The sequence below is a fragment of the Bombina bombina genome, chromosome 6 (assembly GCF_027579735.1).
Source record: "Bombina bombina isolate aBomBom1 chromosome 6, aBomBom1.pri, whole genome shotgun sequence".
NCBI classification, from domain to species: Eukaryota; Metazoa; Chordata; class Amphibia; order Anura; family Bombinatoridae; genus Bombina; species Bombina bombina.
Genome location: NC_069504.1, coordinates 529,949,702 through 529,977,675, shown reverse-complemented (window position 1 = coordinate 529,977,675; position 27,974 = coordinate 529,949,702). Strand labels below are relative to the sequence as shown.

General features: G+C 38.6%; 1 protein-coding gene across 1 annotated transcript in view; it reads right to left on the bottom strand.

Annotated features, from left to right (window-relative positions):
• ATP8B4 (ATPase phospholipid transporting 8B4 (putative)) overlaps positions 1-27,974 on the bottom strand; it is a 932,005-nt gene that overhangs the window by 58,329 nt on the left and 845,702 nt on the right. The window contains 5 exon segments of the mRNA XM_053717452.1: positions 2,280-2,363; positions 11,912-12,135; positions 16,533-16,716; positions 22,809-22,956; positions 23,096-23,201. Coding sequence (XP_053573427.1) covers positions 2,280-2,363; positions 11,912-12,135; positions 16,533-16,716; positions 22,809-22,956; positions 23,096-23,201 — 746 coding nt within the window.

The following is a 27,974-nucleotide window of genomic DNA, read 5'->3' as shown; positions in this document are numbered from 1 at the left end:
CTGCCTGCTGAGAAATTTTTCCTGAATCAGAAATTTCTCCCTCAGACAGACCCTCCCTCGCTGCCAATTCAGAATGATGTGAGGGTATAACAGATCGTCAGCGCCCACTTGCTCATCCTCTGTATTTAAAACTGAGCAATCACACTTTCTGGGGAATGCTGGCAGTTTGAATAAAAGATTTGCTATAGAATTATCCATTACTGCTGTTAATTGCTGCATAGTAACAAGCATTGGCGCGCTAGATGTACTAGGTAACGCCTGCGCGGGCAAAACTGGTGTTGACACAGAAGGAGAGGATGATGAGCTATCCCCACTACCTTCATTTGAAGAATCATCTTGGGCAACCTTATTAAATGTGACAGTACTGTCCTTACTTTGTTTGGACGCCATGGCACAATTTGCACATACATTTAAAGGGGGAAAAACCTTGGCTTCCATACACACAGAACATATGCTATCTGAAGGTACAGACATGTTAGACAGATTTAGGCAGGCTATTAATGCAATAAAAACGATTTTAAGCAAAACTGTTACTGTCTCTTTAAATAATAAAAAGAGTCCACTTTATTTCTGAATGTTTGAAAAACTATCAAGGAAATATCCGATCTTTATAAAATTTACACCCCAGTGTCTTAATGCTTTGAAAGTATTGTACACCAAATTTCAAGTCTCTAAACCCTTAAATGAGCAAACCGGAGCTAATAGTTCAATTTACCGGTTTAAACACACTACAGTCCCTGCCACAGACTTTGCTGCGGCTTTTACCTTCCTTAGGGGTTATTCACCACAGAAATAAGCCTTCCTGAGTCCGTTTCTCAGCCACAGGACCCTCTCACATGAAGCTGCATGCACTGCCTTTAGAAGTAACTGCGCAACTGAGGCGCGAAAATGAGGCCTCCTCCCTCTGTATACCAGAGTGAAGGGGCCTTTCTGACTAGATTAGGCGTCTAAACAACTGCCAGGTTTAATAAAAACGTTCCCAAAAGTGTTTCAAAGTTCACAAAACACTCCAAATGTCATATAAATATGATATAAACAAATCGATTTAGCCCACAATAGTGTCAACCAGCATAGAGCCCATTTTATAAGCCTTAATTCTGTTACTGAGTCTAAGAAAATGGCTTACCGATCCCATAAGGGAAAACTGACAGTCTTCTAGCATTACTATGTCTTGTTAGAAAAGAGACTGGTCATACCTGGAGCAGATAAGTCTGCAAACTGTTCCCCCCAACTGAAGTTCTCTGGTTTCAACAGTCCTGTGTGGGAACAGCAATGGATTTTAGTTACTGGTGCTAAAATCATACTCCTCTTTTAACAGAACTCTTCATCACTTTCTGTTGTAGAGTAAATAGTACAAACCGGCACTATTTTAAAATAACAAACTCTTGATAGAAGAAATAAAACTACAACTAACACCACATACTCTTTACCATCCCCGTGGAGATGCTACTTGTTCAGAGCGGCAAAGAGAATGACTGGGGGGCGGAGCCAGAGGGGGGGCTATATGGACAGCTTTTGCTGTGTGCTCTCTTTGCCATTTCCTGTAGGGGAAGAGAATATCCCACAAGTAAGGATGAAGCCGTGGACCGGACACACCAATGTAGGAGAAAATGTGGGTTTCATGTCCCTTTAAAGGAACACTCAATCAAAATTAAACTTTCATTATTCAGATAGAGCATGCCATTTTAAACAACTTTCCAATTTACTTCCATTAACTAAATGTGCACAGTCTTTTTATATTTAAACTTTTTGAGTCACCAGCTCCTACTGAGCATGTGCAAGAATAAGTGTGTATGCATTTGTGAATGGCTGATGGCTGTCACATGGTACGTGTATGCATTTGTGATTGGCTGATGACTGTCACATGGTACAGGGGGAGTGGAAAAAGACATAACTTTTAAAATTGTCAGAAAAAAAAATCTACTACTCATTTAAAGTTCAGACTAAGTACTATTGCATTGTCTTGTTATCTTGCATTTGTTGATTATGCAAATCTACTGTGTTGACTGGTCCTTTAAACTAGATCTTGACACTCAGGGCCTGATATTAAAAACCTTGCTGTTCAAGCAAGATATTCTAATAAATCTCATCAGTACGCGAGGCTCTAATTTTATCTTGAGAAATGTTTATGAGATTCCTACATTTCAATACAAGGTCTAAAAAATGCCGGCGAGGTTTCGAATATCAGGCCCTCAGGGAGAACTGTTAGTGTGTCATTCAATCCTTTACTAACCACTGGAAATACTGTAGTTACGTCTCATGCTTAATAAACACCTTACCTGATCAAATAGTCCCATTGCCAGCACCGGAAGTGATGTATAAACAATATTGAAAAGTGTGATAAACCACTGGTCATAGACTGTCTGAAAGAAAGAACATTTTTATTACACGCTGCAAAGGAACATTTGTTTAGAGATATTCTACAAAACCTTTACATTATCAGTATCCATTAAATACTTTAGTATACACATTTAATTGTATTTTTCTCTTTATCTTTCTTTTGTTTATAAGTCACAGATGTGTTTGCTACAGTGGTAATTATTATAGTCACAGTTAACAGTGTGTACAGTTATATATATCTGGCTTATACCATATGGGTAAATTTGGGCAATAATTTAGATTATAAAATTTTTCATGTTACACAGTGATAACCGTCTGTAAATAGATCTTTTTCAGTTCATAACGATTTAATTCCTAGTATATGCAAAAATACTTACACAGAGGTGTAAAAATCTTAGCAGTCAAAACACCTTTCCCAAAGAGTGACAAGGCTCCTGGTGCCCCGCTTGTCATATTTCTGACTGGCCCTAAGGTAGTGTGGCAGCCAAGGCCAGAATAATCCTACTCTTTTCTCCCCTGCACACACCCAATGTGTGGTGATGGAAAACCAAAAAGCAGCAGACAGAAGTCAAGCAGCTCAGGGAAAATAAAGGTCTAAAAAATGATGTGTCTTATGTGCTGCAGGCAGATTTGGCAAAAGTCTGATCTGATATTTTTTCTCCAAATATTTGTTTACTTGTTATTTTTTTAAACGAGGTTTAAAGTGGATACTAAACAAAAAAAAAATATTTCATGATTCAGATAGAGCATGCCATTTTAAGCAACTTTGTAATTTACTCCTATTATGAATTTTTCTGCGTTCTCTCTGTATCTTTATTTAAAAAGCATGAATGTAAGGCTTAGGAGCCGGGCCATTTTTGGTTCAGAACCTGGGTTATGCTTGCTTATTGGTGGCTAAATGTAAATATATTCAAGGCCCATATACAGAGATGGCAGAAGCTCTGTTTAGTCCAAGAAACTTGTTTGTGACAAGAGGGCCAAATTTAAGGCTGGAGGAAAGGAGATTTAATCTCCTGCAACGGAAACATTTTTTTCACTGTAAGAGCAATAAAATTGTGGAACTCACTACTAAAGGAGGTAAAGAATGCAAGTAATGTCACCTCTCAAGCACCTTTTTTCTAGAGAAAACAGACCAAGTTTGACTAGCCTCTCGTCATAGCTTAAATTGTCCATTCCCCTTATTAGCTTTGTGGCCCTTCTCTGAACTTTTTCTAAGTCTGCAATGTATTTTTCTGAGATTGGTCCCCAGAACTGCACTCCATACTCAGGTTGAGGTCTTACCAGGGATTTATATACAGGGAGTGCAGAATTATTAGGCAAGTTGTATTTTTGAGGATTAATTTTATTATTGAACAACAACCATGTTCTTAATGAACCCAAAAACTCATTAATATCAAAGCTGAATAGTTTTGGAAGTAGTTTTTAGTTTGTTTTTAGTTATAGCTATTTTAGGGGGCTATCTGTGTGTGCAGGTGACTATTACTGTGCATAATTATTAGGCAACTTAACAAAAAACAAATATATACCCATTTCAATTATTTATTTTTACCAGTGAAACCAATATAACATCTCAACATTCACAAATATACATTTCTGACATTCAAAAACAAAACAAAAACAAATCAGTGACCAATATAGCCACCTTTCTTTGCAAGGACACTCAAAAGCCTGCCATCCATGGATTCTGTCAGTGTTTTGATCTGTTCACCATCAACATTGCGTGCAGCAGCAACCACAGCCTCCCAGACACTGTTCAGAGAGGTGTACTGTTTTCCCTCCTTGTAAATCTCACATTTGATGATGGACCACAGGTTCTCAATGGGGTTCAGATCAGGTGAACAAGGAGGCCATGTCATTAGATTTTCTTCTTTTATACCCTTTCTTGCCAGCCACGCTGTGGAGTACTTGGACGCGTGTGATGGAGCATTGTCCTGCATGAAAATCATGTTTTTCTTGAAGGATGCAGACTTCTTCCTGTACCACTGCTTGAAGAAGGTGTCTTCCAGAAACTGGCAGTAGGACTGGGAGTTGAGCTTGACTCCATCCTCAACCCGAAAAGGCCCCACAAGCTCATCTTTGATGATACCAGCCCAAACCAGTACTCCACCTCCACCTTGCTGGCGTCTGAGTCGGACTGGAGCTCTCTGCCCTTTACCAATCCAGCCACGGGCCCATCCATCTGGCCCATCAAGACTCACTCTCATTTCATCAGTCCATAAAACCTTAGAAAAATCAGTCTTGAGATATTTCTTGGCCCAGTCTTGACGTTTCAGCTTGTGTGTCTTGTTCAGTGGTGGTCGTCTTTCAGCCTTTCTTACCTTGGCCATGTCTCTGAGTATTGCACACCTTGTGCTTTTGGGCACTCCAGTGATGTTGCAGCTCTGAAATATGGCCAAACTGGTGGCAAGTGGCATCTTGGCAGCTGCACGCTTGACTTTTCTCAGTTCATGGGCAGTTATTTTGCGCCTTGGTTTTTCCACACGCTTCTTGCGACCCTGTTGACTATTTTGAATGAAACGCTTTATTGTTCGATGATCACGCTTCAGAAGCTTTGCAATTTTAAGAGTGCTGCATCCCTCTGCAATATATCTCACTATTTTTGACTTTTCTGAGCCTGTCAAGTCCTTCTTTTGACCCATTTTGCCAAAGGAAAGGAAGTTGCCTAATAATTATGCACACCTGATATAGGGTGTTGATGTCATTAGACCACACCCCTTCTCATTACAGAGATGAACATCACCTAATATGCTTAATTGGTAGTAGGCTTTCGAGCCTATACAGCTTGGAGTAAGACAACATGCATAAAGAGGATGATGTGGTCAAAATACTAATTTGCCTAATAATTCTGCACTCCCTGTAGTGACAGAATTATTATTCCTTCCCTTACAACAATGCCTCTTTTAATACATGCTAGTATCTTATTAGCCTTTAAAGCCATTGCCCTGCATTGTGAACCCATCTTTAGCTTGTTATATATTACTACTTCCAAATCCCTTTCCTTCTCAATTTGAATAAGTCTAGCCCCATTTAAAAAATATGTTGCCTGCTTATTTTTACTTCCAAAATGTAGAATCTCCTTTCCTCTAGCCTTAAATTGTGATCTCTTGTCAAGAATTTTCTTGGAATAATCAGCTTCCTCCATCTCTGTATATGGGCTTTAAATATATTTATATAACTTAATTATGCCACCTCTCAAGCACCTTATTTTCTAGAGAAAACAGACTTAGTTTGGCTAACCTCTCCTCATAGCTTAAATTCTCCATTCCCCTTATTATTTTTGTTTTAGTTTTGTGGCTTTTCTCTGAACATTTTCTAAGTCTGCAATGTATTTTTTGTACAAGTTGTACAGGCCTCCATGTCTTACATGCACTGAAGCATTCTGTAGTGGGTTTAGCATAACATACTCAACTGCTCCATAGAGCCTTTAGATCTTGGTTCGGTGAATGAAGAATGAATAAAGCCATATTTTTCCAAGTAAATAGGCAATAGATTTCTTAGTTTAGACAAAATAGACAGCTGTAATAGACATAGAATTTCAGACACAGGCTGTTAGCATACAAATAGAAGAGTAAATCTGCATATATACCTCTCACATGGAGAGGGAGGTTTAAGGCTTGGGTTAACTTGGCGTTGCCACGCCACTGAGACCTTAGCACCGTAGCTTGATGCAGGCTTGGACTGTTCTCCGAGGTGAAATTAAATTGGCTTGAATGTTTAATTTGTTTTTACGGTTATTAAAACCTTAGGCAAATTCACATATTAAAGATATAGAAAAGTCTGGATGGCACACAGAACTGCACATATATGCAAGATTTTATTAGCTTCTCCAGGAACCAGAAATAATGTGACTTGCAAGATGGCCGCCAAAAGAAGTCCCCCTGTTTGCTTGTTTTTTTTTTAATTATCAAACTACAGAAATATTTTGAGGCTGCATTCATAATATGTGTCAAACTCCTGCTCTGTAAATATTGTATATTTGTCTCTTATTTACTGTGTGAAAGATACAGAAAGTCTGGGCTTCTGAAATGTTGTGAACATTATTTAGTGATATGCTAATGAAGACAGATGGCTAGAAAGAAAGAAAAGATAGACAAAAAGACAGGCACATTTTCCGGTACTAAAAAAAAATCTAGTGTTATAAAACTATACTCACTGAATTTTTACTGCAAAATCATTTTTTTATTAACCAATTGGGCTACTGCAACTCAGTCATTGCCTGACTGCAAACTAGTGATCAAATAAAGCTAACTTAATTTCATTAGAAAAACCACCCAGCAAGATTTTCTTTCTTTTTTTTACTCTCTGGCAAAATACAGATCTTTACCTAATTGAATAACTGCTTCCAGACGTCTTTGGGATCAGTTTTAATCTATGAGGTGCTATCATTAACAAATGACGCCACACTCATTCTTTCCTGGAAAAATCGGGCAGCAAACTGCAGACAGCGTTTTTCAAACCACAGCTCAACCTGTTCCTTGCATAAGATACACAAACACACATATATAGAGAATATAGCATAGTAAGAAAAAGAAACATATAAATGTTTGGAATTGTTTCTAATACAAGAACATTTTTCAACTTGTTATTATCTCTTTGTTTGATAACTTTTATTTTTTTAATATTTCCTGCACATTACACGTACATTATAAAGGTGAATTCATTTTTATAGCAATAAAGCAGTATATTATCGAGTATTCCAATCTATCCGTTTTTCTCTTTTGACATTGGAAACATGGGGTTGGCCTTTTTTTCTTTTTCTCAAGGTGTTCACACAACTGAGACTGATAAGTCCCACAAGCTTTATTCTCCATTGTCCTACAATGGCACCCTTAATGACCAATAATGGATCTTGATTCCAGGAAACCAAGATGGTTTAATGAGGTCAATGGACTTCATGTGTGTGTTGCAATTGGATACATTATAGCTTCTGATAAGTTTTAAACAATCAGAAAGCCATTTGTATATGGGCATGATGGGTATACTGATCTTATTAACCCAGTGAGGTTTGTAGGAAATTTATTTCCAGAAGAAGAAAGTGGGTGAAACTTACTGTAAATCATCTTCTAAAATGGGATTGTATAAGCTCTCATACTGTAAAATGTAAAACTGCTAAGTTATGGGGTGTAAAATATCTGCAAAAGTTTCAAACTTCACTGTGCAGAATGATGTTAGCCTTTGCTGAATTTCTACTACTGTTTGTAGATGGTGACAAATGTTCTAGATACTGTAAATCACAAATTTCTAAATACACAATTTTTGTGACTTCTGTAAAAACTGTAAAATATCTTGGTCACCAATAAACAAGACAGAGTAGCAAATTGTTAAAACCTGATAACAAATAGGCGATTGCTGATAGAAATCCCTTTTAATAAAAACAGAATTTATGCTTACCTGATAAATTACTTTCTCCAACGGTGTGTCCGGTCCACGGCGTCATCCATAACTTGTGGGAATATTCTCTTCCCCAACAGGAAATGGCAAAGAGCACAGCAAAAGCTGTCCATATAGTCCCTCCTAGGCTCCGCCCACCCCAGTCATTCGACCGACGGACAGGAGAAAAAACAGGAGAAAACATAAGGTGCCGTGGTGACTGTAGTTAAAGAAAGATATTCATCAAACCTGATTAAAAAAAACCAGAGCGGGCCGTGGACCGGACACACCGTTGGAGAAAGTAATTTATCAGGTAAGCATAAATTCTGTTTTCTCCAACATTGGTGTGTCCGGTCCACGGCGTCATCCATAACTTGTGGGAATCAATACCAAAGCTCTAGGACACGGATGAAGGGAGGGAGCCAATCAGGTTACCTAAACAGAAGGCACCACGGCTTGCAAAACCTTTCTCCCAAAAATAGCCTTTGAAGAAGCAAAAGTATCAAATTTGTAGAATTTGGCAAAAGTGTGCAGGGAAGACCAAGTCGCTGCCTTACATATCTGATCAACAGAAGCCTCGTTCTTGATGGCCCATGTGGAAGCCACAGCCCTAGTAGAGTGATCTGTGATGCGTTCAGGAGGCTGCCGTCCGGCAGTCTCGTAAGCCAATCGGATGATGCTTTTTAGCCAAAAGGAAAGAGAGGTAGCAGTAGCGTTTTGACCTCTCCTCTTGCCAGAATAAACGACAAACAGAGAAGACATTTGTCTGAAATCCTTTGTTGCTTCTAAATAGAACTTTAAAGCACGAACTACATCTAAATTGTGTAACAAACGTTCCTTCTTTGAAACTGGATTCGGACACAAAGAAGGCACAACTATTTCCTGGTTAATATTCTTGTTGGAAACAACCTTTGGAAGGAAACCAGGTTTAGTACGCAAAACAACCTTATCTGAATGGAACACCAGATAGGGCGGATTACACTGCAAAGCAGATAACTCAGAAACTCTTCTAGCAGAAGAAATAGCAACCAAAAACAGAACTTTCCAAGATAACATCTTGATATGTATGGAATGTAGAGGTTCAAACGGAACCCCTTGAAGAACTGAAAGAACTAAATTCAGACTCCAGGGAGGAGTCAAAGGTCTGTAAACAGGCTTGATCCTGACCAAAGCCTGAACAAAAGCTTGAACATCACGCAAAGCTGCCAGTCGTTTGTGTAACAAGACAGATAAAGCAGAAATCTGTCCCTTTAGAGAACTCGCTGATAATCCCTTATCCAAACCTTCTTGTAGAAAGGAAAGGATCCTATGAATTTTGATCTTACTCCATGAGAATCCCTTGGATTCACACCAACAGATATATCTTTTCCATATTTTATGGTAAATTTTTCTAGTTACAGGTTTTCTGGCTTGTACCAGAGTATCTATTACAGAATCCGAAAACCCACGCTTAGATAAAATCAAGCGTTCAATTTCCAAGCCGTTAGCTGGAGGGAAACTAGATTTGGATGTTCGAATGGACCTTGTACTAGAAGATCCTATCTCAAAGGTAGCTTCCATGGTGGAGCCGATGACATATTCACCAGGTCTGCATACCAAGTCCTGCGTGGCCACGCAGGAGCTATCAAGATCACCGAGGCCCTCTCCTGCTTGATCCTGGCTACCAACCTGGGAATGAGAGGAAACGGTGGAAACACAAAAGCTAGGTTGAAGGTCCAAGGCGCTACTAATGCATCCACTAGAGTCGCCTTGGGATCCCTGGATCTGGACCCGTAGCAAGGAACCTTGAAGTTCTGACGAGACGCCATCAGATCCATGTCTGGAATGCCCCATAATTGAGTCAACTGGGCAAATATCTCCGGGTGGAGTTCCCACTCCCCCGGATGGAATGTCTGACGACTCAGATAATCCGCCTCCCAGTTTTCCACTCCTGGGATGTGGATCGCAGATAGGTGGCAGGAGTGATCCTCCGCCCATTTTATGATTTTGGTCACTTCTCTCATCGCCAGGGAACTCCTTGCTCCCCCCTGATGGTTGATGTAAGCAACAGTCGTCATGTTGTCTGATTGGAATCTTATGAATCTGGCCTTTGCTAGTTGAGGCCAAGCCCTGAGAGTATTGAATATCGCTCTCAGTTCCAGAATGTTTATCGGGAGAAGAGACTCTTCCCGAGACCATAGCCCTTGAGCTTTCAGGGAGTCCCAGACCGCGCCCCAGCCCACTAGACTGGCGTCGGTCGTGACGATGACCCACTCTGGTCTGCGGAAGCTCATTCCCTGGGACAGGTGATCCTGGGTTAGCCACCAACGGAGTGAGTCTCTATAAATCTTAAACAGGGCACACTTTATTACTTAATATGTGAAAAACTATGAAGGAATTGTTCAAATTTAACCAAATTTTCACCACAGTGTCTTAAAGCATTCAAAGCATTGCACCCCAAATTTCAGACCTTTAACCCTTAAAATGAGGAAACCGGAGCCGGTTACAGTTTTAACCCCTCTACAGTCCCAGCTATAGCCTTTGCTGCGACTTTACCAAACCCAGGGGGGTATACGATACCAAATGAAGCCTTCTAGGAACCTTTTCAACTACTTTCAGACCCACACACATGCAGCTGCATGTCCTGCTCTCAAAAGTAACTGCTCAGTAATGGCGCGAAAATGAGGCTCTGCCTACTACAGAGAAGGCCCTTCCTGACTGGGAAGGTGTCTAAACCAGTGCCTGACGTAAAAAAACGTTCCCCAAAGTTTATAAAGTGTGAATTTCAACATAAAGCTGTATAAAATGCCCAAATAAAGCAATCGATCTAGCTCATAAAAGTGTCTACCAGTTTTATAGCCCATATTAAGCCCTTTATTCTGTTTGAGACTAAGAAAATGGCTTACCGGTCCCCATGAGGGGAAATGACAGCCTTCCAGCATTACACAGTCTTGTTAGAAATATGGCTAGTCATACCTTAAGCAGAAAAGTCTGCCAACTGTTTCCCCAACTGAAGTTATCTCATCTCAACAGTCCTATGTGGAAACAGCAAACGATTTTAGTTACTGCTGCTAAAATCATATTCCTCTCACAAACAGAACTCTTCATCCTTTTCTGTTTCAGAGTAAATAGTACATACCAGCACTATTTTAAAATAACAAACTCTTGATAGTAGAATAAAAAACTACAACTAATCACCACATACTCTTCACCATCTCCGTGGAGATGCTGCTTGTTCAGCAGCAAAGAGAATGACTGGGGTGGGCGGAGCCTAGGAGGGACTATATGGACAGCTTTTGCTGTGCTCTTTGCCATTTCCTGTTGGGGAAGAGAATATTCCCACAAGTTATGGATGACGCCGTGGACCGGACACACCAATGTTGGAGAAAAGAAAACACTGTTACTTACAATCTGGACAATTTGAGTATGAAATAAAAACAAACAACTAAGAGCACGACCACCAAACACCATTTCTAGATGTTGTGGTCATGAGTTCTATTTTCTCACGTTTCCTGCAGATCTTGTTAGCTGTAGGTAATATTACATATATGTCTATTAAATACATATACAGATGTATCTCTCTCTATACAATAGCAGTGAATATAGCTTAAATGTAACTAGACCATTTATTCATATATACAACTAAAATTATATCTTTGGTCATTTCAGAGTGTATTGCACATGTGCAAGCTAACAGGATTATTCCAAATCATTTTGTCATGCTAGTTTTGAAGTTTATCAACAGCCTTGGCAGCTGAATTCATTGTGTCCATTTTGTTGTTGATATATAGTGCAAAACTCATGGTCAGGTGGATTGTGAACACTAAAGTTAATGCTGTCTTTGAATTATAAGTGTGACTTTATCGCTATCTATTAAGATCCAATACAACATTTTCCCAATTCTGAAATGGTGTTATTGTTTGAATTATGATTACTTCAATCTTGAAAAACATGTATTTAAAGACGATAAACATCAGGAGCAGAAAGATTAGAATAAATCCCTATGTTAGCATTGTTTTGTGATTCAAAATAATCGATCAATGAATATGACAAATAATGACAATACAATTATTATAGTTATTTTGATTAAAAATTCATATGGTAAATTGAAGAATATTCATTATAAGGCACTATATATATATATATATATATATATATATATATATATATATATACACACACACACACATATATACACATACACACACACATACACACTTACCTGTGCAGAAAAGCCACAGAAGAATCCAAACCAAAAGTGCACTAAAGTGAAGGCAAAGTTTTTATAGAAAAAATAACACAAGAACTTGCACATTCGAAAATAGGACCATCGGCCATGGACCAGAAGAAGCCTTTGCAGGTATCGAAACTGGGCAAATGAGTAATCACTAGCTAAAACAGCTTGCATCCCTTCTTGTCCACTGATGCCAACGCCTATGTGGGCACCTGCAGATGTTAAGTAGAGTCAGCAGTTAGTGTGAGTATAGAGCAAATAATGTTATAGAACAAATAGGCTGCAGTGTATAGTAACTCAAACTTCAAATGCAACTGCCAAAAACCTATAGGCAGCACACGCATGTATTCAGCAAGCCGACAAAAGAAAGAATACGTAATGTTTATAAAGTATGTACCATTATTTACCACAGGGTCTTTATGACACAAGGTCTATACAAGTCACAATTAAATGAAAATACAATAAAGTTATTAAAAAAAATTTCCCCCAGCTATTTCAAATGAAACCTTAAAGGGACACTGAACCCAATTTTTTTCTTTTGTGATTCAGATAGAGCATGACATTTTAAGCAACTTTCTAATTTACTCCTATTATCACATTTTCTTCATTCTCTTGGTATCTTTATTTGAAATGCAAGAATGTACGTTTAGATGCCGGCCCATTTTTGGTGAACAACCTGGGTTGTCCTTGCTGATTGGTGGATAAATTCATCCACCAATAAAAAAGTGCTATCCAGAGTTCTGAACCCAAAAAAGCTTAGATGCCTTCTTTTTCAAATAAAGATAGCAAGAGAACGAAGAAAAATTGATAATAGGAGTAAATTAGAAAGTTGCTTAAAATTGCATGCTCAATCTGAATCACAAAAGAAAAAAATTGGGTTCAGTGTCCCTTTAACCCCTTAACGACCGAGGACGTGCAGGGTACGTCCTCAGAAAAAAGGCAGTTAACGCCTGAGAACGTACCCTACACGTCCTCGGTGTGGAAAGCAGCTGGAAGCGATCCTGCTCGCTTCCAGCTGCTTTCCGGTTATTGCAGTGATGCCTCGATATGGAGGCATCCTGCAATAACCTTTTACGGCCATCCGATGCAGAGAGAGCCACTCTGTGGCCCTCTCTGCACCGGACATCGATGGCCGGTATCGTTGGTGGGTGGGAGCCGGTGTGGGTGGTGGGTGGCGGCCATCGATGGCCCTGGTCATGTGGAGCGGGGGCGGGATCGTGGGCGGGTAAGTCCAGGGGAGCGCGCGGGAGCGCGCACGAGGGGGCGGGGGCGGGCGCGTGCACGGGGAGGGAGCGGGTGGGAACGCTACACTACAGAAAAAATGTGGGACATTTAATGTTAAAAAAACCCCCCTTAGGTGTGATCTAGGTGGTGGGCGGGGGGGATTGAGCTACACAACAGAACAGAAAACAGAAAAACACAACACAACAGAAAAAAAATAAAAAAATAAAAAAAAATAAACATTTGATTGTTCAAACTGGGTACTGGCAGACAGCTGCCAGTACCCAAGATGGCCCCCAATAAGGCTGAGAGGGAGGCTTAGAGAGCTGTTTTGGGGGGGATCAGGGAGGTTGGGGGTTAAGGGGGGATCCTAAACACAGCATATGTAAATATGCTTTTTTTTTTTTTCTTAAAAAAAAAAACAAAAAACTTTTATTTTAGTACTGGCAGACTTTCTGCCAGTACTTAAGATGGCGGGGACAATTGTGGGGTGGGGGAGAGAAGGGAGCTGTTTGGGAGGGATCAGGGGGTGGGATGTGTCAGGTGGGAGGCTGATCTCTACACTAAAGCTAAAATTAACCCTGCAAGCTCCCTACAAACTACCTAATTAACCCCTTCACTGCTAGCCATAATACACGTGTGATGCGCAGCAGCATTTAGCGACTTTCTAATTACCAAAAAGCAACGCCAAAGTCATATATGTCTGCTATTTCTGAACAAAGGGCATCCCAGAGAAGCATTTACAACCATTTGTGCCATAATTGCACAAGCTGTTTGTAAATAATTTCAGTGAGAAACCTAAAATTGTGAAAAAATTAACGTTTTTTTTACTTTGATCGCATTTGGCGGTGAAATGGTGGCATGAAATATACCAAAATGGGCCTAGATCAATACTTGGGGTTGTCTACTACACTACACTAAAGCTAAAATTAACCCTAGAAGCTCCCTACATGCTCCCTAATTAACCCCTTCACTGCTGGGCATAATACACGTATTGTGCGCAGTGGCATTTAGCAGCCTTCTAATTACCAAAAAGCAAAGCCAAAGCCATATATGTCTGCTATTTCTAAACAAAGGGGATCCCAGAGAAGCATTTACAACCATTTATGCTATAATTGCATAAGTTGTTTGTAAATAATTTCAGTGAGAAACCTAAAGTTTGTGAAAAAATTTGTGAAAAAGTGAACAATTTTTTTTATTTGATCGCATTTGGCGGTGAAATAGTGGCATAAAATATACCAAAATGGGCCTAGATCAATACTTTGGGATGTCTTTGAAAAAAAAATATATACATGTCAATGGATATTCAGGGATTCCTGAAAGATATTAGTGTCCCAATGTAACTAGCGCTAATTTTGAAAAAAAGTGGTTTGGAAATAGCAAAGTGCTACTTGTATTTATGGCCCTATAACTTGCAAAAAAAGCAAAGAAGATGTAAACATTGGGTATTTCTAAACTCAGGACAACATTTAGAAACTATTTAGCATGGGTGTTTTTTAGTGGTTGTAGATGTGTAACAGATTTTGGGGGTCAAAGTTAGAAAAAGTGTGTTTTTTTCCATTTTTTCCTCATATTTTATAATGTTTTTTATAGTAAATTATAAGATATGATGAAAATAATGGTATCTTTTGAAAGTCCATTTAATGGCGAGAAAAACGGTATATAATATGTGTGGGTACAGTAAATGAGTAAGAGGAAAATTACAGCTAAACACAAACACCGCAAAAATGTAAAAATAGCCTTGGTCCCAAACGGACAGAAAATGGAAAAGTGCTGCGGTCATTAAGGGGTTAAATAAGACCTGGACAAGTCTGTACCATTGTATTAAATTACTACAGTTTGCTTGTCAACTTATGAAGTACAAGCCTTAACAATTTTTATATTTGTTAAATAACTATAATGAACAATAAACCTTCCACAATGACCAATACTACAATTTGACAAATATAATAATATAAACATACAACAGACAAAACAATAACATAAAAACAAGCTACATCCCTGATGTGTTGCTATAGAATAAAATATCAGCCAAGTCTTAACATCCTTTTTACTACAAATATTTTTCAATACCCAAACTCCACTCACCATTTTCTTTATTTGGATAAATCAATCTGGGTTTTAGGAAAGTTTAACTTTTCTACAAAATTCACTCTTGAAGTATATGGAGATTTTTTTTATAGATAAATCATTAGAATTTTTTTTCTAAAGGATTAGGATAACCCCCAAGTGTATGTCTGTCCTCCACTTCTGTAGAATACAACTGTCTGCTGCATTTTCGCTTGTAATGCTGACATCTTTTTAACTGTTTCACCTATTGGGTTTATGATAAAATCCTAGCTCCTCTGCCGGTCACTGCTGACTCTAGCACAGATACAACCCTATCACTAGCAGCAGGCAAACCATGACACTTACACTGTGCAGCTCAAGCACTGAGACAGCACTAAAGGGACACAACAATTACTTGCTATAGGCAATGCTAGAACATAACAAAAGTATCCTATTATTGCCATTATCATATTATTAAGCAAAAATTAAACACAGCTAATTTGAGCAGTCATACAACTATTTTTAGACAGACAAAATTCTAAGCATAGGACTAAATTAAAAAATAAATTAAACTGCAGTTTAACCCTAACATTTCACCTAATTTCCCTACACTGATATTAACACTAACTGCATCTTCCCCACTTTACTGTACCAATCACCCCTACCACATTAACCCTAGTTGTGACATTCCCTAAAACAAATCACCAGATCCCCTCCATCACTTTTATGTTTAATAGAGATCTTCGTGCACTGCCCCCCCAAAGCTACTATCCTATCTGCGACTTCCAATTATACAACACCCACTTAACTGTAAACATTTCCCATATGAACCCCCCACTGGTAAAATCCCTCACTATTATTATTATCAGGTATTTGTAGAGCGCCAACAGATTCCGCAGCGCTGCCAACAGATTCCACAGATTCAGACTCACTAAAACTAAAGCAACCATTGCACACACAAAACAAGCTCCCGAATGACTCCAACTACTGGCAGCCCCTCACATGATCCTCCACAACTGCAACTGCCCCAAATAGCTGTCACTATCCATTGCATGCTGAGATTATCCAGATACCAAGAATTATCATTGCTTGCAAATAGCTACTTCATGGTATAGGGTTGCTGGTATTTACTAGTCCTGTTGCATGAGGGATCTTCCCATCAGCTTTTCAGTTTACTTTTAAGTAACATGTACATGGTTGCTCTTCTTAATTCGGCAAAATTCTACGTCTAGTGAAATACATACACATTTTATATTATTTTGTGATGAATCTTTGTCTGCACTTCTCAGCTTCCATATTGCTCATATAATACAGTTTTACGCATAAACATTTCACTTACTTTTTATCATACTGATGTCATTGGCACCATCCCCAATAGCCAGGGTGACAGCTTTTTTATATTTTTTGACCAGCTCCACCACCTGAGCCTTCTGGAGAGGTGTAACTCGGCAGCATATCACTGTCTTACACATACAAGCAATCTCTAGGAACTCCTTTTCCATGTCTGCTTCAAGGGCATGAGCCTATAACCAAAATAGAGTTATTGCATGGTACAATTAAAAGACAAACATTTTCACTTGTGATGAGCCAAATTAAAATGAGATTATATCTATCTATTGCTATGAAAACTAAATAACCTATTAATATTGTGAATAATACATATTAGACATACTCAAACAAGTTTCTGTTGTGAATATGAAAGAGCAACTATTATGCATATTAATTCTATATTTTGGCATTATAAGGGTTCAATGAACATGGTACTCACTACTCAGGGAAGTAGCTTATAAGAGTTCATTGTACGCAACTAGCTGCAGGAACTGTGAAATTCAAATTCTTTCAGTGTAAGTTGCAGTTTTAACAGGTAAAAACAGCTATTTCAAATAAAGAAAAAAGTGTAAAGGAGATAAACGTAAACAATTTACCAGCAGGTAAATAGATTATTGGAATTATATTAAATGGGAGCAAATTTTACACTACCATTTTCCTTTAAATAAGGTTACTTTTTATCAGTTAAACTGAGGAGAACCCCCCCCCTTCCACATTTGGGTATTTAGCTGCATTTATATATTTTTATATCATCTAGCCAAACAGATCATAAGTGCATACTAGGCTACTTTTGTTATTTGTCTGTCTATCTATCTATCTATTTATCCATCCCTAAGAACAATGTCACACTTTCATTTTATCCTGTCCTCCAATTCACGTGTGAAATCATTAGTAATGCAACATATGATTATTGACATATATAAAAATGTAATCAGTGATTTTATTGAACATTTGTAGTTCACAGTATTTTAAATTCCTGTTAATCTTATTTGAAAAACAAAAAAACAACTTTGCATTTATCAGTTTGTGTTTTCAAAAAAACCTTGAAATTTGGTTTTAAAAGAAAATAGTGTACCATTGGTCTCATATTCATAGTACATAGTTTTGGATACAGAATCCTTGTTTTATTATGTCTACAACTCTACATAGTGGAGGTCTATGTTTAAGATACTGTATATAAGTAGGAAGATTTTTTTAAATATTAAAAGTTTAATGGCCTTCCAGACATATGCATACGCTCTAATATTCTCTTTGAATTATAGAAATAACTATGTTTTCTACAGTTTTCACCAACTGAACTTTTGTTAGTGGAAAATGTTATCATCATTTGGACTATGAGGCCAAAAGTAACAAGGAGGTGATTCGTTTGAGTGCAATTCTTTATGGCTAATGTTCCAACCAATATTAATACAACAAACACATTCCATAATCAAAACAAATTGCTTTGGCAAGATGGTAAAGAATGGATTGTTGTCGGAAATTATTTAATCATAGTTCTTTGGATTTTAGTGTCTTTTTTAATTTCAAGGTCATTTTGTGCTCTTAATTTCATAAACAATAGACAAATAAAATACTCTTACAGCTGCAAAATAGCCACATTGTAATTAGCTGGCAGAGATGTGTGATATTCCCCAATCAAAAGCCTTTAAAAGATAATGCAGGTGGACTGTTTCCAATTAACTCAAGAATGTAAAGCAGGTCCGTATTTCTCCACAGATTTCTTGTTATAAACCCAGTGGTACCATTACAGTTAAACTAAGAATGACATAGCTAGGGGTCATTTAAAGATGTAATAGTTGCAAAACTGATATAATTCCTAATTTAATTTCCTATACAAACATAACCTAAGGTTACTAAGTTGCTTGAATTAGATATCAATTACTTGCTCAGCCTGAGGTTAAATAACATTTCACTCTCATTAAAGCAACTATAAAATAAATATAATATTGAAACAAAACCTTGCTTCAACAAAGTATATTTTAAAATCACAGAAATAGCAACCGAAAAAACATAAATTATGCTTACCTGATACTTTAATTTCCTTCTGTATGAGGATAGTCCACAATATTATTACTTACTGTTGGGAAATACTGAACCTGGCCACCAGGAGGAGGCTAATACTCCGCCTACTGCCCTTATATCCCAGTCATTCTGCCAAGGGAACAAGGAACAGTAGGAGAAATATCAGGGTATAAATGGTGCTGGAAGAGAAAAAACTCATTTTCGTCCGCCCATCGGAGTATACGGGCGGGGGCTGTGGACTCTCCTCATACAAAAGGAAATTAAATTATCAGTTAAGCATAATTTATATTTTCCTTCTTAATATGAGGAGAGTCCACGGCATCATTCCTTAATGTTGGGAAAACTATACCCAAGCTCTAGAAGACACTGAATGATAACGGGAGGGGTAAAGGAAAGGCAGACCCTAATCTGAGGGCACCACAGCCTGTAAAACCTTTCCCCCAAAAGCTGCTTCAGCTGAAGCAAAAACGTCAAATTTGTAGAATTTTGAAACAGTATGTAAGGAGGACCAGGTAGCTGCCTTTCAAATCTGATCCATAGAGGCCTCGTTCTTAAAGGCCCAAGAGAAAGACCCCGCTCTAGTGGAATGAGCCGTAATCCTTTGAGGAGGTTTAAGTCCCACTGACTCGTAAGCTTAGTGTATAACACTCCTCAACCAAAAAGATAAGGAAGTCTAAGAGGCCTTCAGACCCTTCCAATTTCCAGAATAGATAACAAACAAGGAAGAAGTTTGCCGAAAATCCTTAGTAGCTCGGAGATAAAACTTCAAAGCTCGAACCCCATCCAGATTATGAAGTAAACGTTCCTTCGAAGAAAAAGGATTAGGACATAAGGAAGGAACCACAATCTCCTGGTTGATGTTACAATCAGACACCACCTTAGGTAGAAAACCCAAGCAGGTACGAAGGACAGCCTTATCAGTGTGGAACACTAGATAAGGAAGCTCACATTGCAAGGCAGCCATTTCAGAAACTCTGCATGCCGACACAATAGCCAAAAGAAAAAGAACCTTCCAGGACAACAATTTGATGTCAACCGAATGCATAGGCTCAAACAGAACCCGTTGTAAAAACATAAAGGGACACTGAACCCAAATTTTTCTTTTGTGATTCAAATAGAGCATGCAATTTTAAGCAACTTTCTAATTTACTCCTATTAACATATTTTCTTCATTCTCTTGGTATCTTTATTTGAAAAGCAAGAATGTAAGTTTAGATGTGGCTCCCATTTTTGGTTAACAACCTGGGTTGTTTTTGCTGATTGGTGGATAAATTTACCCACCAATAAACAAGTGCTTTCCAGGGTTATGAACCCTTAGCTTAGATGCCTTCTTTATCACTGATGCTTGCTCCTGCTTGATGCGGGCCACTACACGAGGAAGAAGTGGTAATGGCAGAAAAATGAAAATTAGATTGAACCTCCAAGTCACTGCTAATGCATCTACTAGCTTTGACTGAGGATCCCTGGACCACGACCCATATCTGAGTAGCTTGGAATTGAGTCGGGACGCCATGAGATATATCTCTGACGTCCCCCACTTGTTGCAAATCTCCGCAAACACCTCGGAATGGAGAGACCATTCCCCCGGATGAAAGGATTGTCTGCTGAGGAAATCCGCTTCCCAGTTGTCCACACCAGGAATGTGGATTGCTGACAGCGAGCAGTTATGGGCCTCCGCCCACTCCAGAATCCGAGATACTTCCCTCATTGCTAGGGAGCTCCTCGTTCCCCCCTGATGGTTGATGTAAGCCATCAAGGTTATGTTGTCTGATTGGAATCTGATAAACTGGGACACACCCAGAAGAGGCCAAGCCTTCAGAGCATTGACGATCGCTCGAAGTTCCAAAATGTTGATCGGGAGGAGGGATTCCTCTCAAGTCCACTGGCCCTGTGCCTTCCTGGCACCCCAAACAGTTCCCCATCCTGATAGACTTGCGTCTGTAGTCACAATCTCCCAGGATGGTCTCAAGAAGGATGTCTCGTGGGACAGGTGATCTGGACAGAGCCACTAGGAGACCGATTCTCTTGACCGGTTGTCCAGAGAAATCTGTTGAGACAGATCCGAATGATCGCCGTTCCACTGTCTCAGCATGCACAGCTGAAGGGGTCTGAGATGGAATCTGGCAAAAGGAATGATGTTCATGCTGGATAACATGAGACTAATCACCTCCATACACCGAGCCACAGAGGGCCTTAAGGAGGTCTGGGGGCAAGACAAGGGGAAGTTAGCCAATCGGAATTAAAGTTGAAAAAAACCTATTGGCTGATGCAATCAGCCAACAGGATTGAGCTTGCATTTTATTGGCTGATTGGAACAGCCAATAGAATGTGAGCTCAATCCTATTGGCTGATTGCATCAGCCAATAGAATTTTTTCAACTTTAATTATGATTGCCTGATAGAATTCTATCAGCCAATCGGAATTCAAGGGACGCCATCTTGGATGACGTCCCTTAAAGCAACCTTCATTCTTCAGTAGCCGTCGAAAGAAGAGGATGCTCCGCGCCGGATGTCTTGAAGATGGAGCCGCTCCGCGTTGGAAGGATGAAGATAGAAGATGCAGTCTGGATGAAGACTTCTCCCGGCTTCGTTGAGGACTTCTGCCCGCTTGGATGAAGACTTCTCCCAGCTTGATGAGGATGGATGACCGGTCTTCAAAAACTGTAAGTGGATCTTCGGGGGTTAGTGTTAGGTTTTTTTTAAGGGTTTATTGGGTGGGTTTTATTTTTAGATTAGGGACTTTGGGCAATGGAAAAGAGCTAAATGCCCTTTTAAGGGCAATGCCCATCAAAATGCCCTTTTCAAGGCAATGGGGAGCTTATGTTTTTTAGATAGGATTTTATTTGGGGGGTTTGGTTGTGTGGGTGGTGGGTTTTACTGTTGCCCCGATTGGATGAAGACTTCTGCCCGGATCGGATGACCACTTGTGCCCGGCTGGGTGAAGACGGCTCAAGGTAGGATGATCTTCATTGGGGTAGTGTTAGGTTTTTTTAAGGGGGGATTGGGTGGGTTTTAGAGTAAGGTTGGTTGTGGGTGGTGGGTTGTAATGTTGGGGGGGGGTGTATTTCTTTTTTTACAGGTAAAAGAGCTGATTTCTTTGGGGCAATGCCCCGCAAAAGGCCCTTTTAAGGGCCATTGGCAGTTTAGTGTTTTATTTTCATAGGGCTATTAGATTAGGTGTAATTAGTTTAAATATTTGATAATTTCTTCTTTATTTTGTGTAATTTAGTGTTTTTTTTGTAATTTAGTTAATTGTATTTAATTAATGTAATTTATTTAATTGTAGTGTAATGTTAGTTGTTAGTGTAAGACAGGTTAGTTTTTATTTTACAGGTAAATTTGTATTTATTTTAACTAGGTAGCTAGTAAATAGTTAATAACTATTTACTAACTAGTCTACCTAGTTAAAATAAATACAAACTTGTCTGTGAAATAAAAATAAAACCTAAGATAGCTACAATGTAACTATTAGTTATATTGTAGCTAGCTTAGGGTTTATTTTACAGGTAAGTATTTAGTTTTAAATAAGAATTATTTAGTTAATGATAGTAATTTTTATTTAGATTTATTTTAATTATATTAAAGTTAGGGGTGTTAGGGTTAGACTTAGGGTTAGGTTTAGGGGTCAATAACTTCAGTATAGTGGCGGCGGTGACGTTGGGGGTGGCAGATTAGGGGTTAATAATATTTAACTAGTGTTTGCGATGCGGGAGTGCGGCGGTTTAGGGGTTAATATGTTTATTATAGTGGCGAAGATGTCCGGAGCGGCAGATTAGGGGTTAATCATTTTATTTTAGTGTTTGCGATGCGGGAGGGCCTCGGTTTAGGGGTTAATAGGTAGTTTATGGATGTTAGTGTACTTTGTAACCCTTTAGTTATGAGTTTTATGCTACAGATTTGTAACGTAAAACTCATAACTACTGACTTTAGATGACGGTATGAATCTTGACGGTATAGGCTGTACCGCTCACTTTTTGGCCTCCCATGCAAAACTCGCAATACCGGCGCTATGGAAGTCCCATTGAAAAAGGACTTTTTGAAAGGTGCGGTAGTTACGTTGCGTTACGGCCAAAAAAGTGTGCGGTACACCTATACCTGCAAAACTCGTAATACCAGCGGTAGTGAAAAAGCAGCGTTATGAGGCTTTTTCACTCATAATGCAAAACTCGTAATCTAGCCGTAAGTAAATATCTTTATTATAGGCACTAAATATGTACTTCTTGCTGTTAGAGAAATAATTGGCATTATAGGAATAGGAAACTTACCAGACTATGTCCATTTATAACCATGGCATATTCACCAGTCACTGTTTCCTCAAAGACAGAGTCAAGTGTTGTTTCTTTATTCTTTTCTGAGAACTGGTGACCATTATACAGAGTTCTGCTTTGTCCAAATGTGCACTCCTTGGCTTTCCTTTAAAATACAAAGAAATGGCATTACACCTAGCGGACAACTTTCCTCTCCAGGCAATCCTATACTATGCATAATGAAATGGATGTGCAAGATCTTTGTACTTGTAATAGAATCAATGATAAACAGTATTTATTAATACCTGAGTTCTTCCCGAACTTCCATTACTGTGTGACCAGAGACTATGAAAATATCATTCATGTCATCGGTGAGCATGTGACAAGAGTAACCAATATTTATTGCAGTTTCTAAAGAAAAAGCATACAATATTTTAACATGTTATAGTGGAAAAGGTGCTCTATTACGGATTCTACTTAGTTATTCAAATATTTTGTTTTCATGGACACATATAATATGAAATGTTAAATAAACACAAAATAATGATGTCATGCATGTAAGTAAAAAAAAGAAGTTTCTTTTACATGTAAAATGAGTGATCTGTAGTGTCATTTTAGAGATAAAGGCATCTTTATTAACAAAAGATTAAAAAGGTTGTTGCTCAAAATATGTTATTTGGTTTAATGCACACCAATTGTATACACCATGGTCAAAATTATGAGCTGACGTAAATGGTTACTGAATATAATGCAGCCTTAAAGCGCTCTAGTCTCTCTGGAGTGCAACAAACAGATATATGAACCTATGCTTCCCTTTATAGGCTACTGAGGTCAACAGAAGAGTTTTCTGACATTCCCAAAGATTCAACACCACCATATCTTATTTGTGAGTTGGCATTTTGAAGCTAAGAAAATAACAGTGGAGGTAGGATAGTGTGGCCGTGCGAAATTCCTCACCTCGCAGACTTCTATGGGGCGCACTACAAAACTGTGTAAATCTAAAACACTTTTAACCGAGTGAAGAATAAAAATATTATATTTATATTTTTTAAATAAAAAAAATTGTGTCAGCAATGTTTTATGTGATATGGTATATAACAAGGTTTAAGACTGGGAAGGTCTCAAAAGGTGTTAACATGTATGTGTTGATTTGTATGTGTACATGAATAAACATGTGTGTGTGTATATATATATATATATATATATATATATATATATATATATATATATTTATACACACACACATATATATATATATATATATATATACATGCACACATACATACACACACACATATATATATATATATATATATATATATATACATGCACACACACACACACACATATATATATATATATTTATACACACACATACATACACACATATATGTCATATTTGAAATAAAACGTTAAAAAGTCCTGGCGAGTGCACTCTTCTTTATATATATATATATATATATATATATATATATATATATATATATATATATATACACACACACACATATATATATATTTATACACACACACACACATATATATATTTAGACACACACATAACATAATTTATGTAAGAACTTACCTGATAAATTCATTTCTTTCATATTAGCAAGAGTCCATGAGCTAGTGACGTATGGGATATACATTCCTACCAGGAGGGGCAAAGTTTCCCAAACCTTAAAATGCCTATAAATACACCCCTCACCACACCCACAATTCAGTTTAACGAATAGCCAAGAAGTGGGGTGATAAGAAAAAAGTGCGAAAGCATATAAAATAAGGAATTGGAATAATTGTGCTTTATACAAAAAAAAATCATAACCACCACAAAAAAGGGCGGGCCTCATGGACTCTTGCTAATATGAAAGAAATGAATTTATCAGGTAAATTCTTACATAAATTATGTTTTCTTTCATGTAATTAGCAAGAGTCCATGAGCTAGTGACATATGGGATAATGACTACCCAAGATGTGGATCTGTCCACGCAAGAGTCACTAGAGAGGGAGGGATAAAATAAAGACAGCCAATTCCTGCTGAAAATAATCCACACCCAAAATAAAGTTTAATGAAAAACATAAACAGAAGATTCAAACTGAAACCGCTGCCTGAAGTACTTTTCTACCAAAAACTGCTTCAGAAGAAGAAAATACATCAAAATGGTAGAATTTAGTAAAAGTATGCAAAGAGGACCAAGTTGCTGCTTTGCAAATCTGATCATCCGAAGCTTCATTCCTAAACGACCAGGAAGTAGAAACTGACCTAGTAGAATGAGCTGTAATCCTTTGAGGCAGAGTTTTACCCGACTCGACATAGGCATGATGAATTAAAGATTTCAACCAAGATGCCAAAGAAATGGCAGAAGCTTTCTGGCCTTTTCTAGAACCGGAAAAGATAACAAATAGACTAGAAGTCTTTCGGAAAGACTTAGTAGCTTCAACATATTTCAAAGCTCTAACAACATCCAAAGAATGCAACGATTTCTCCTTAGAATTCTTAGGATTAGGACATAATGAAGGAACCACAATTTCTCTACTAATGTTGGAATTCACAACCTTAGGTAAAAATTCAAAAGAAGTTCGCAACACCGCCTTATCCTGATGAAAAATCAGAAAAGGAGACTCACAAGAAAGAGCAGATAATTCAGAGACTCTTCTGGCAGAAGAGATCGCCAAAAGGAACAAAACTTTCCAAGAAAGTAATTTAATGTCCAATGAATGCATAGGTTCAAACGGAGGAGCTTGAAGAGCCCCCAGAACCAAATTCACATTGACTTAATGACAGGTTTTATACGAACCAAAGCTTGTACAAAACAATGAATATCAGGAAGATTAGCAATCTTTCTGTGAAAAAGAACAGAAAGAGCAGAGATTTGTCCTTTCAAAGAACTTGCGGATAAACCTTTATCTAAACCATCCTGAAGAAACTGTAAAATTCTCGGAATTCTAAAAGAATGCCAAGAAAAATGATGAGAAAGACACCAAGAAATATAAGTCTTCCAGACTCTATAATATATCTCTCTGGATACAGATTTACGAGCCTGTAACATAGTATTAATCACAGAGTCAGAGAAACCTCTTTGACCAAGAATCAAGCGTTCAATCTCCATACCTTTAAATTTAAGGATTTGAGATCCTGATGGAAAAAAGGACCTTGCGACAGAAGGTCTGGTCTTAGCGGAAGAGTCCACGGATGGCAAGAGGCCATCCGGACAAGATCCGCATACCAAAACCTGTGAGGCCATGCCGGAGCTACCAGCAGAACAAACGAGCATTCCTTCAGAATCTTGGAGATTACTCTTGGAAGAAGAACTAGAGGCGGAAAGATATAGGCAGGATGATACTTCCAAGGAAGTGATAATGCATCCACTGCTTCCGCCTGAGGATCCCGGGATCTGGACAGATACCTGGGAAGTTTCTTGTTTAGATGAGACGCCATCAGATCTATTTCTGGAAGCTCCCACATTTGAACAATCTGAAGAAATACCTCTGGGTGAAGAGACCATTCGCCCGGATGCAACGTTTGGCGACTGAGATAATCCGCTTCCCAATTGTCTATACCTGGGATATGAACCGCAGAGATTAGCCAGGAGCTGGATTCCGCCCAAACCAGAATTCGAGATACTTCTTTCATAGCCAGAGGACTGTGAGTCCCTCCTTGATGATTGATGTATGCCACAGTTGTGACATTGTCTGTCTGAAAACAAATGAACGATTCTCTCTTCAGAAGAGGCCAAGACTGAAGAGCTCTGAAAATTGCACGGAGTTCCAAAATATTGATAGGTAATCTCACCTCCTGAGATTCCCAAACTCCTTGTGCCGTCAGAGATCCCCACACAGCTCCCCAACCTGTGAGACTTGCATCTGTTGAAATTACAGTCCAGGTTGGAAGAACAAAGGAAGCCCCCTGAATTAAACGATGGTGATCTGTCCACCACGTTAGAGAGTGTCGTACAATCGGTTTTAAAGATATTAATTGAGATATCTTTGTGTAATCCCTGCACCATTGATTCAGCATACAGAGCTGAAGAGGTCGCATGTGAAAACGAGCAAAGGGGATCGCGTCCGATGCAGCAGTCATAAGACCTAGAATTTCCATGCATAAGGCTACCGAAGGGAATGATTGTGACTGAAGGTTTCGACAAGCTGAAATCAATTTTAGATGTCTCTTGTCTGTCAAAGACAGAGTCATGGACACTGAATCTATCTGGAAACCCAGAAAGGTTACCCTTGTCTGAGGAATCAATGAACTTTTTAGTGAATTGATCCTCCAACCATGATCTTGAAGAAACAACACAAGTCGATTCGTATGAGATTCTGCTAAATGTAAAGACTGAGCAAGTACCAAGATATCGTCCAAATAAGGAAATACCACAATACCCTGTTCTCTGATTACAGACAGAAGGGCACCGAGGACCTTTGTAAAAATTCTTGGAGCTGTAGCTAGGCCAAACGGCAGAGCCACAAACTGGTAATGCTTGTCCAGAAAAGAGAATCTCAGGAACTGATAATGATCTGGATGAATCGGAATATGCAGATATGCATCCTGTAAATCTATTGTGGACATATAATGCCCTTGCTGAACAAAAGGCAAGATAGTCCTTACAGTTACCATTTTGAACGTTGGTATCCTTACATAACGATTCAATATTTTTAGATCCAGAACTGGTCTGAAGGAATTCTCCTTCTTTGGTACAATGAAGAGATTTGAATAAAACCCCATCCCCTGTTCCAGAACTGGAACTGGCATAATTACTCCAGCCAACTCTAGATCTGAAACACATTTCAGAAATGCTTGAGCTTTCACTGGATTTACTGGGACACGGGAAAGAAAAAATCTCTTTGCAGGAGGTCTTATCTTGAAACCAATTCTGTACCCTTCTGAAACAATGTTCTGAATCCAAAGATTGTGAACAGAATTGATCCAAATTTCTTTGAAAAAACGTAACCTGCCCCCTACCAGCTGAGCTGGAATGAGGGCCGCACCTTCATGTGGACTTAGAAGCTGGCTTTGCTTTTCTAGAAGGCTTGGATTTATTCCAGACTGGAGATGGTTTCCAAACTGAAACTGCTCCTGAGGATGAAGGATCAGGCTTTTGTTCTTTGTTGAAACGAAAGGAACGAAAACGATTATTAGCCCTGTTTTTACCCTTAGATTTTTTATCCTGTGGTAAAAAAGTTCCT